This window comes from Toxotes jaculatrix, chromosome 19 (genome assembly GCF_017976425.1).
Source record: "Toxotes jaculatrix isolate fToxJac2 chromosome 19, fToxJac2.pri, whole genome shotgun sequence".
NCBI classification, from domain to species: Eukaryota; Metazoa; Chordata; class Actinopteri; family Toxotidae; genus Toxotes; species Toxotes jaculatrix.
Window position 1 is genome coordinate 8727161 of NC_054412.1, and position 12289 is coordinate 8739449.

Here is a 12289-nt window from a genome sequence, read left to right on the forward strand (position 1 = left end):
AAAATCTATTATTTTTGCTTTGGTATAGACTGAATAATCCACTCTCCAAATGTGTGAACAGGTGAGTTAAACTAAGGCTCTTTGTGTTACTGCCAAAATGATGATTAACTAATGTGTGCAAAGACTGAAAGTTGGGGGCTAAAACTGCCACCTCACTACTATGATTAAAAACAAACTAAGACGTAACCTTAGGACCAATGAAACTCATGGAAAAATAGCTGTGTAAAGATCCAAAAAATCTAATCAAACCAAATTTTTTAAAAAAATCAAGAAAATGAGAAAACAAGGCACATTTTAGAAGAAAAAGTCATTAAATGACAATATTCACTGAGAGAGAGAAAGAATCAAGATAGAGTTAGATAATAAGTAGACAACAAGACAATATTAGGGAAGAGAGACTGAGTGGCTTGTTTGTTTAACAGCCTAGATTTAGTATCAATATTCATATTTTATTATTCTTATAAAGCTCTATTAGCTTTATTAGCTGCTCCAACTCGGGGGGGGGGGGGGGGGGGGATGAGAAAACAAGTGTTTCCGAGAAGAAATGCATCACTCTGCTTTGTTTGGTTCTCTGTATTACTTGTGACAAGACAATTTATTTTCTCAGAGCTGAAAGAGTAAAAAGACTTCAAGGATGGGAAGGAGAGAGAAAGAGAGAGTAGAGAGACAGAAAGAGAGAAAGAAAATGGAAAAGGAAGAAGAAGTTAAATTAAATTAGAAATATGAGAAATTCCTCTAGGGAGAACAAGAAGAGAAATATAAATATAAACGACAATATTGACAAGAAGCAAAAATTGTGGTCTTGGGGGGGGGGGCTTCAGCTCCAACTAGTCTCTTTGAGTCAGGAGCAACATATAAGGCACCAGAATATAACTAGACTTTGTTTGGCCACAGACCGGTGACAGAGTGTAGTGTTTCTCATTAGCACCACGCTGGAGATTTGGCTCTGTATACTGAACCTGCCTGCCAATATAAATCACATTCTTAGATACAACATTTCTGAATATTTCCATAAATTGTGTGATCTCCCACAAAGCGAGCACAGGAGTACTCATACCACATGTGCATAATGAGTCAGAGCAAGGCATATTCAAGGAGAAAAGAACAAAAAAAGAAGACAGCTAGTGTGTGACAACAGCAAATACGACAAGCTTTGTCCTACCACGTTACACAGAGCAGGAGAGTGACCCCAGAGGATGTCATGAGGAAACACTTGCAAGCTTCCTGTCCTGTGTGACAACCTTGAACTGTCCAGAAAGCAAGAGGGGAAGAAAAGGTCGATGTTGTTGTAAGTAGGGCCAAAGAGAGAGAGAGAGAGAGAGAGAGAGAGAGAGAGAGAGAGAGAGAGAGAGAGAGAGAGCTGGATGGTGTCAGAGCACTGGTATCATCACCCGGGCCAATAAAAACACCAACAAAAACGCTGGAAAGTAGCCTAGATCAACAGGACCATGTACTTCCTGTTGGAATGTTCCATAATAAAGCTATACTGCATTTCTGAGTAGGGCCTCAACTAATGAATATTTTCACTGATTAATCTGTTGATTATTTTTTCAATGAGTCATGGGTTGCTTTGTCTGAGCAACAGTCAAAAAAAAAAAAAACCTATACAACTCACAACAATTCGTAAAGGCCCCTTTAGGACTAATTAACTGATCGTGATGTTTATTAATTATCTGTTGTTTATTAATCTACTTATTGTTCCTACGACTTCCTACTACTATTACTTCTGAATCCATACCATAATTCTATGTGAGGGCGGGATTTATCATTCTGTCTGCAGCTGCATTAATGCATTTGTTTTCATATCAAGTGCTGATTTGGATCTGCCTGTGCCTGCTTTCAGAAATCCCAGAAGGGGAATTAATAATTTATTGTACTAAACTGATACAATACTACCAAATGAGTCCAACAAAAGCCTTTGAAAAATGTTATCTTTTAAACTCAATTCAGTAATTTGAATCACAAGTTAAAGCAGTACTTGTATATGTCACCAGGATATATGTTCATGGTTTAAGAAAAACTGTGACTCAAAAGGTTATCGTGTTGAAAATATTTTACATCCTGAGTTATCTTCATTTCTCAGTGGTCACTTCCCTAAAAGCCCAAATGATTTGTTGCTCTAGTTCAGGGAGGATTTGCGGTGTGGGAAATCTTACAGTAAGTCAGTATGCGGGGGTTATCTGCGTTCAATACTCCAGACTGCTAATGATACAGGAATCCCTCACATCTGGCATGAGGAATTCATCCCCCAGCAGCCCCCTCCAATAGCAGCATTTCTCCATTTTCAGTCCAGATTCCAAAGTGACTTGAAAAACCCCACAATAATACTGAGCATGATGAAGCATAGTTCATACACACCCTCACAGCCCCTCACAGAGTTCACAAGGAGTTCATGCACTTCTTCTGCCACATGAGAGGAGTTTTCCGAGATAATTAAACTGAAATGTACATTAAATTCAAGACACTGTGGTATGGCTATATGAGTTATAAAGACTTCACCCAGGGATGAGATCTGGGAGTGTAGCGATACTGTTAAAAAAGAAACAAGATCGGGCAAGAAAGAGGAGCAGTCATACAGATGTTGAAGGAGGCACTCCAGTGCACCAACCAGTGAACCAAAACAGTAAAGCTGCAAGTAGAAAAACCAGAACATTGAGCTGAAAGTTGCTACCTACAGCTAAGGAGAACACGCAGGGTCTGGTAATATTTCTCTGATAACCTAACAGACTCCCTGCAGTTGTATGAGTTTGTCCATGCAGTGAGGGATTACTACCAACATTTCAGGTGCCCTTTCCACTTTACCTCCAGATAACTTGATTTAGATAATCTGTTTGAATTGTTGGCTAATTTACAAGATGTCTGATCTTGTCTTCGTTTCTTACCCCATTCATTAAGGGTTGTCACTCTGTGCCAAAATTTCTCAGCAATTTCTTTGTTGAGTACCTTTCTGTATATACTCTGTATACACTGTATATTTTATCCTGAATATATTTTATTTTGTTATACTGTGATTTGTACACCTTTCTTTTTGCACTGATATGGGGCAGTACCTCAATTTTGTTGTACTTTCGTACAAAGTATGATGTGCAATGACAATAAATATTTATCTTATCTCTTTCATGATCAACAGAAATGAAAGCCATTAATATGAATATAAGGCCAAAACTTATAATAAGTCAAAATTATCATTTAACTTGATGACAAACAAGATCCTGCAAAAAGGCTGACCAGATTATTTATGCAGAAATATTCATTTTCTTAACTTTGCTGTTATGTTACTATTCTTTACAGTGAATCCAGTGAAAAGAAAGCAATGTTTCTAGCATCAGAGAAAGGAGCTGAGAGGAGGGAGTGAGAGAGTAAGGGGGTGAGAAGAGGGTACATGCATCCCAGCTGCCGGGGGAGGAAAAGGAGGGAGGTTGAGTTCCTGGCATACCTGAGAGTCAGGTAACAAACACACAGACAGGGAAGGGAGGGAATGAGACGGACAGATGGAAAACAAGTGGGGTGGAGGTTTAAAAACACATGCGAGCCTCCCTGCTTCTCTGCTCCAGTGTTGTGAAACCCAACTCTCTGCCCACGCTGCCTACACATTTACCCAGCTCACAGATGACAGCTTGCGTTAATGTCACCCTTCTCCTTTTACCTGTTATTGCCCTCACATGGCAAACATGTCTCACATACACATACATACAAACTTTGAGGAGATTTGCATGTCTATCAAATGCACCTGACGAGCCCCACAAACTCGCACACACATACATTCCAAACATATTTCTTTAACCAGAGTAAATGAAGACAGAGAGAGCAGTGGGATAGATGGACAGATAAAAGTGGAAATACTCAAGTATGCTTTGACGTTGAAGGGATTAGTGTGGTTTACTCTAAAGCATTCCAGGGGCTCTTAAGATTATCAATCTGCTTCCTTCCTCTCTCCTGTGTTTTTTTTAATGCAATCTTTCCACCAGTTTCCTAGAGAGTTGTGCAGGAGCAGGACACCAGAGTAACACAGCAGTCAACTAGAGGCAGATAGAACAGAGCCAGAACCAGAACTAAGGTGAGTGTAGGCCAAAGGTTGCATCAGCAGGGGAGCAAGCTGAAGTTCATGACTGGAGTAAATTGTATAGTTTAATCTGTCCTGTCAAGGAAGCTTAGACCTTAAATCCCTCCACAGCTGGGACCCCTACTTTCTACAGCTAACATCTTGTTGTCTGTCATCCCCAAAAGTTTTGTTGTTGTGCATCTGCCTTAGCTCATGTGTGTGATCTGTATGCACAGACGGTGCTCTTACCCACAAAACCGTCCCGTCCAACCAACTTCAAAGCCAGCTTGTCTGCCAGCACCGAGGAGTTGCCATGGGCGATGTTGGCAAAGGGCCCAGCATGGACAAACACTGGCGTACCCTGCAACAATAAGGGGGTGCACACAAACATACAGGAGGAGTTGAGAAAACAGTGTAACCCACAGCAACTTACCCAACCAAGTTTAAATAAGGACTAACCAGCTCATTCACAGTAAATTCAACATCTTTCAGTCAAACATCCAGGATAAATGCCCTTTGGCTGGCACCATGTTTGCCTAAACAGTAGGCACAAGTTAAGAGGTACTCGACTAGCATGCCCGCCTGATTGTGGGTCAGGCTTCCTTCCCCTGCTGATTTAGATTACTCCCTAAAGGCTGGACACACACAAACTACAAGAGCAATTCAAGTGCAGGTTTCTGTATCTTGCAGACGCTGAGACCAGAACAATTATGTTCAGTTGATATTTACAGAGACACTAGCTATACAACTATGAACATAAACACAACAGGGAAACAGTGGAAAATGTAAGAAAGACCTCGTTTTTAAAAGTAGGGCTTTGACAGTTTTAATGTTCACTGACTATTGAGTTCAGAATGTCCACCATATATGTAGAATGACTTCAGTCACTGCATCTAATGGCCTTTTTTTCTCAACTGTGGAGAAACTCTGCTACTGCTGCTCAGACTCATGACTGCTGTTATCTTACAAGCAGCAGACCAGTCCTAAAAGGTTTGCAAGCAACAGGGCTTCAACTTTGGTTCTGAATTATTCAAACATATTTTGCACGGTGCATCCAGCTTACACAATTCAAGCCATTAAAGAATAAGGTTGCCAAGGAAAGATCTACTCTTCAAGATCACAGAATCCTTGCGCTGCACTAATGACAGACTTTTAAAAAGGGAAGTTACTGAGAAAACTGGTCAAAGAAAACGGGGGGGGGGGCCAACATGACCCATTGTTACGCTGCCTGCGAATTCCTTGACAAGGAGGAAAAAGGAAGGATGGGAAGGCCTTGCACGATTTTCTAAGCTTTTGTTTGCATACCTCTCCCTCTGCTTGCATAAACAGCCTCCCCTCGGGGGAGTAAATCAGCTATTTAAACAAGGTTCTGACAAATGCTGCCACTTGTCTGTTTGTCTGTGTAAACAGGTAGTACGGATTACAGCAGCTCCCAACTGCATGTAGACAAAAAAGGAATACTTGGGAATAAAAGAGGCAGGTAAAAGGAAAATGAAGGAAAGATGACACAATATAATGACAAAAAAACATCCTTTTAGTGTCGTTACCCATTCAATAACATGTTCTTTTCTCTACTACAGTGGAAAAACAACACACGTCATACATTACGTGGATTTCCATGTGTGTTTGCAACTACTGAACTTTTAACTTGAACCCGTTCGCGCTTTCCGTATGCGTACATGAGGGAAAGCGGTTGAGGAAATAAATAAGCTCCAACAGGGTGATGACAGTGGAAATAAATGAAAAGTGTCACCTCCTCAATCGGTGGACAAGAGGACTATGAAGACTGGGAAAGGAGATGAACAATAACAGGAAGACGAAGATCATTTCACTATTTCCTCTTCGTGTGGATCTCTTGTGCTGTCCACCACACCAGCTGCAGGAGAGTGCCACACTAATAAAATATTCCCAGCTCAGATTTTCAGAGAGCACTCACTCCTGAAAGCCTGGAGCCACAGGCCAAATTGTCAAGACTATGCTCTACTGCCTTTCCCCAGGAAAGATGCATGCTGTTGTTCTGTGAAACTCCACGTAGACAGGATGTTTAAAAAATGCACAGAGTGACTGAGGTCTGCTTAATAGACACGTACACAGGGAGTGGGTTCAAAAACTATCCCTTTTCCTTTTGTGCTATGTCTCCTCCAAACCCTGCCCCATCTGAAACAACACAGCTATGCATACTCTAACACACAAACAGGCCAGCTTCCACATGCCAGCTCGTGAGTGTCCCGGTTCAACACACACACAATCACAAGCGAAGAGGGCACAAAGAGCACAGGCGGTCAAACTCGCTGGAAAATTCTCATGGAGCTCTGAGGCCCGGTTGGTCCCGATACCAGTTCCCTGACCAAAATCACAGGAAACCCACACAGGAAACAGTTTCACACAACAGGACCGCAATGCTTCCTCCAAAAAAACAAAGTAACCAAATCTCTGCTGAATGCAACACTCCACCCCCTCTATACCCTTGAAAACACCCAATCTGGGACAGTCTGTGTTTATTTTACACACCCAATAACCATGTAATCAAGCTTTCTGCGCAAAACCAACAAAGAACAAACAAACGAAAAATAGCCCTACAACAACAAAAGAAACACAAAGCTGTTATCAGAAGCGTGACTGCTAACAATCGCCGTACTGTAAACTTTAATGACTGACCCTCACTTTGGGAACCACAGTCATACACCAAGTTTCATCTTCCAACAATGCTAATTATTTTTATTCCATTCGTATTTATAACTGTTGACCAGAGGATGGATTATTTAGCTCCTTTAGTGAAGTTAGTTAATGGGCCAGTAGTCTGTAAACTTGGTGCTTCCATTAAGTAGGCTTCTGCTGTAATAGTAAGGCAGACGAAACGTTCAGTGTGTTGTCTCTTAACGCAATAACCTCAATAAACTCCACTCCCCACCATTTCCCCATCCATCACCTTGGGGGTCGGGTGTTTTCCCTCTAGTACAGGGACAGCTTAGGGTCACTTATGCGTATGTGTCTGTTTGCGCACATACAAAAAATGGTTTATGTGCCTGTGTGATCACATGTCCATTAATCCAACAGTAATGTCTCAAAAGCAAAATGAAAACCAGATGCTGTGAAAGGCATTGTTACGGTATAAATTGTCACACCCAAATTAAACCGTTTCTTTAGGACAGCCTCCTGTCTGAGCGCTCCACCTTCCCTCTGCGCACGGCTAAACTGCTATTAAGATAAAGAGCCATGGGAGGAAAAGGTCGATCTATCATCCTTTCTTAAAAGCTCTCAGTGGAGCACTCTTTCTCCTCTTTTCTTCTCTCTGTCAGCAGAGGTAGAGGTAGCTTCGGTGCTTTCCACTTCCCCGTGGACTGCCAGCCTATTTATTCTACAAGATATTCATCAGAAGACGCTAAGTTGAGCAGGATAATGACTATTTAAGTGGGGTTATGCGCGTGTCTCACCTCAAGGGTCTGCATCAATGTGGGCTTGATGGCATCTTTCATTAACACCGCCAGTGCTCCACTCACACCCTGACAGGGAGGAAGAAAAAAATATTAGGGGGGTGGCTGGAAACAAGAACAGGTTATGAGGATTCAGACAAAAATTTAACCTTATTAATACAAACAACTGATAGTGATGTAAAGAATTCTCAAATGGTTATCTGCTATTAATGATAAATGCCATTGGTAGGTCTGTTCTTTATGCTATAACACTGCAAATGGTTGCATCCCAAAATATACCTTGTCAGCAATCTGGACACTCAAACATACATACAGCGTACATAGAGTCATACACCATATTCCCACAGGGTCTGGCTCTCAAGGTGTGGTGATGTTTTTTTACCGTCTAACCAGACTAATGTAACTTTATAGGGGATCCTCCTGTAAAGTTCTGAAACAACACAGGTGGCAGTGTTCGGTGGGAAACCACAGCCAGCTGACCCTGCAGAGGGATCTGGTGAGAGGTGAGTAAAGTCTGCCTAACATCTTAATCACAGGCTACACCTGAATTAGACGTTGTTTTGAAAGGGGGGAGTGGTACTGTAGTGTGTGTGTGTGGAGCTAAATGATGGCAATGAGAAGTTTTTGTACACATCTCTAAAAACTCACAAGATTCGTTACTCTGTAAAGCAGTTGTGGTATTTTTTAAAATGACTGAGAAAACTGCAACTTCAGAAAACACAAGCACATATAAAAACCTCAAGTAAATGACAACAACTAAGAATCATATAATTATGTTAAAACTAAAATAAATGGTAACGGTGTTACAAGTTGGACTTGATGGATTTTTGTTTATTTTCTTGTGTATTTTTTTCTAAATGTGATGTATGTCTATGTGTAAAGTGGCAGAGGTTTTCTTCACTTTCTGTGCTTTGTGTATTTGAACAACACACCTAGTATATATTCATCTGAACTATTAAAAGACAAAACTAGAGCTGACTCAATATTTTCATTGCATAAATTGTGAGATGTAGTGATGATAATCTAACTGTGAGATTGCCAGAGTTAAAATTCCCACACTCCCTGAATGGAAAGCCCACACAGTAACACACACCAGGTCCTCTGTGGTGACAGGCTGTCCAGAGCGGCTGGTCCCCACCACCATTCGCGCCAGTCTGTTTTTCATGTCCTCCAGGCTGTCTGCCAGAGCCAGGATCGCCATGATCTCGCTGGCCACTGCGATGTCAAACCCAGTCTGGAGTGTGAGAAAAGGGAATTCATACACAACGTAAACCACAAAAGAAACAAATTGAAATTTTTGTGTAGTGGCCACTGCAGCTGGTGGATCTAAAAATTCAGATTCCACCAACCACAAAATAGATAAACATAAATTCTGCATTTTCATGGCCGTTACTGTGTGAAAGCAATGTGTTTACACTTTCTAAATAAAATAAATATGACTCCATTTGTTATGAAAAATAGTTTTAGAGTGAATGAAACGTATCATCCCAGCCTAACTCTCCAAACTACAGTGATCACACCACGTGAAAAAAAAACAGTAACTTTCCTCAGTGACTGGCAGACAGGAGATAATCTAGACTACAGTCACCAGCTTTATCACATGGGCAAGAAAATAAAAGTCTTATGAACATGGCCTGGTTTTAGAGTGATGACTATGACTATGAACGTGTTTAACTCATTTTTGATGTGATGTTCTGTATTGATTTATGTCAAACTAAGAGAAAAAGAAAGAGACAGAGAGAACTGAGAGTAAATGAGTGAATGAGAGCTGCCCACAGGGAAGAGTATGGAAAACTAAATAAATCTCCGTTGCACGGTAAAAAAAGAAACATAACTTAAACCACATCAATCCACCAAGGAACACAACATTTCTATTCCCACTCCCAGTGATAATACCCTGAGGGGCTATAGTGTATCCAGCACTGGAGGAAGGTGGAGGACACAGGAATGAAAGGGAAACAGAGCAGAGGAACCGATGGCAGTAAATGTAAGCATATGCTGAACTAGCTTAGAGGTTGTCCCAGGTGTCTGTGTGGATGGGTGGGTCATTTTTCCCCCCTTCTTTAAACATTTGCTTTCACTTAGGCCTGCTTGCTTCCCATTGACATGCAGTGTTTATTTACAGGATTTCATTTAGCTGTCATTACTACAGACATATGAGTGAAATACATCTGGGCTTTATCATGGACAGGGGAGACAGAAACGCAGGGAAGTGTCTCTGTGTGCGCATGAGAAAGTTTTTAGACAGTCATTGTGTTACTGTGCAATTACTTGGAAACGTAGGTGTCTGATGGCACCTTAATGATAATATTACACCACGTTAATGACACACACCAGGAAAGCCTCTGCAATGGAAACACTGTAGAGATATCATTGTTTGCTCTTATACTCTGTCTTACAAATGCACAAAAACCAAGATGGTGGGTGAAAAACATTTTTTAAAGATGATATAAATTCAGAGGAATCAAAATTGTAAAGGCATGAATGCTGCATACCTCTCTGATCTGTCCTTTCTCAGTGCTTGCCTGTCCAACTGTGATCTTCCTCAAGAAACGGTCGTTTGTATCAAGAACTGAAAAACAAAGACAGAAAAAGAAAGTTTCATTTCCTGCTAAATTTCTCATAAAAAAATCCTTGACTTAAGGTTTATGGGAATTGTCTGCCATTTGTGCAAATGGCAGGCAAGGCACAGCTTTTAAATGAAGTAGTACTACAACTTCATATGACTCCCCAGACACACAGAAGACTTATGCCTTTACATATATATAGAGATGCCCATCCACAGACCTCCACATATATAAACCCAATGGCTGACAAAAGGAGAGATTCTTATCTCTTATTGTGAGTAGGTGCTGACACATTGAAAGTGCTTTTGCTACTTAAAAGTTTCTTCACTCAGCACTTAGCCTGTTCTCTGATAGTGTGGCTAGAAATTAGTTAATCTGTAGCTACACTGTTTTGACAACCAGCCACGAAGCCACAATAGTCAAACATTTTTCTCATGCTGGTTTGATCTAGTGAAAGGGAAAGGGAAAAACAAACAGGCACGCAGTCACACCCACATAACATTAGGTGGTAAATCTGTTTTTAATCTCCAGGGTTCGTCTCTTAAGGATGCCCTCTGGAGCCACTGGAGTAAATACCACATCAGTCAAAGCAGCACCCAGCTGGTTGTTCTCACTAAAAACTTTAAACCAACATAGCTACCACTGAGGTAGCTAGTCTCACTCATGCCATACCCACATTTTTCATCCCCTGACTGATAACTAATACTTTTATGTAAGATGTGCTAATTCAATGTGAACACAAGGGCCAGAAGGGGTTGTCACTGCCAATATTCACTGATGAGATTTCAAATATCCTACAATAAATACAAATTTTAGAATTTATTATATTAAACAGAAAATACTTCTGAGTCTGTATGTGACATTCCTCGGGTATGGCACAATAAGAGACCAACTTTAAGGGACGTCAAAACATCTTTGATGTAAATTAGATTTGTGTGATAGTCATGATATTGGTTATGATCAAGAATATGACTCTGTGCTTGCAAAAAATGTTATTGGCTGCTCTGAGCCAACCACTATCCTTCAATTCTTAATGTGAATGGGTCTTATATCACTGTCCCAGCAAAAACATCTTTGATGTGGAGAAAAATTTATGGCAATTGGTCAGTCTGCACCTGTGTGGCTGATGCTGCCAATACAATATAATACCACAGCTTCAGGTCACTGTGCCTGGTCAGTCAGTAATATTGTCACTGCATACCACTGCACTGTCACTGCATGTTTTATGTTAAAAAAAAAAAAAAAAAATGACACACATGGTAAAGAGGCATGACAACCAACTGGTCCAAAAGGATAAAGGAATCCTATATTTCAGACATCGTGGTGTGAATTCCTATAGCTCTAGAGATACCTCTCTGCCAGGTGATCTTGGAAGGGTCAAGATCAAGGCGGGCGAAGGTGCTGACTTCCTGTGGTGTGAGAGATGCCGGGTCTGTCTTATTAATGCCAAGACGCTGGAACAGAAGAAAGACAGTAGAGTCGAGGACCATCTGTAAGTGTTTTTGCTCGGCTAATTTCATCCCATTTCATGTGATATGTTATCATAATCTGACTTTTTAAAATTTTATTTCAAATCAAAGCACTAGTGCTTTTCTTGCTGTAACCGTATTAGCTGGATGCACAGTATCATCCAAGCATGTAAAAACAGCTCCAGACTAAATGACGATGAGGCAACCAACTCACTGTGAGGTTCAGAGGGTTCACTGGGAGACCTCTGTTTAAAAACACAACTCTTTATCTCTCACTCTATCCATTAAGACCAATAAATATTTTATAGTCCATTTAACTTCTCATTCCAGAGACCTTTATCCAACAGGACAGACAAACATTGAAGTGTTCAAACTTCTCCCTTCTACTTCCATAACATCTGCCATATGTATTTTATCCGATAGGAATTGACATCAGACATTCTTCATCACCAATAAATAAAACAGCTTTACACGTAGTCATGAAAACAGTCAGGAGTTTCATGAGGCATAAACAAATATTTGGAGATGAAGACATGAAGGAGGAGAAGTGTGGAAAATCTTAGACAGGCTCGCTGAGGTCCCCTAGTGGACAAAAACATTTTTTTTCCCAATAACGAACACAACAATCTTGTAGGTTAGTAACTGTGGTTGACACTGGCGATTGTGGCACAGCTGTGTTTACACTTACATGTAGCCTGGAGATCTGAATGGGTGAAAATCTTCTGACTCCATTCACAGAAGGCACCAGTCTATTAAACAGAGCCTTGAAGGTATAAG

General features: G+C 40.8%; 1 protein-coding gene across 3 annotated transcripts in view; it reads right to left on the reverse strand.

The window, feature by feature from the left end:
• mthfd1l (methylenetetrahydrofolate dehydrogenase (NADP+ dependent) 1 like) overlaps nucleotides 1–12289 on the reverse strand; it is a 33369-nt gene that overhangs the window by 13141 nt on the left and 7939 nt on the right. For all 3 annotated transcript variants that reach the window (XM_041064810.1, XM_041064808.1, XM_041064811.1), the window contains exons 15-20: nucleotides 12201–12275; nucleotides 11395–11497; nucleotides 9972–10048; nucleotides 8570–8710; nucleotides 7477–7545; nucleotides 4292–4403 (exon numbers count right to left, since the gene is read on the reverse strand). In XM_041064810.1, the coding sequence (XP_040920744.1) occupies nucleotides 4292–4403; nucleotides 7477–7545; nucleotides 8570–8710; nucleotides 9972–10048; nucleotides 11395–11497; nucleotides 12201–12275 (577 nt within the window). The remainder of the gene's footprint in view (nucleotides 1–4291; nucleotides 4404–7476; nucleotides 7546–8569; nucleotides 8711–9971; nucleotides 10049–11394; nucleotides 11498–12200; nucleotides 12276–12289) is intronic.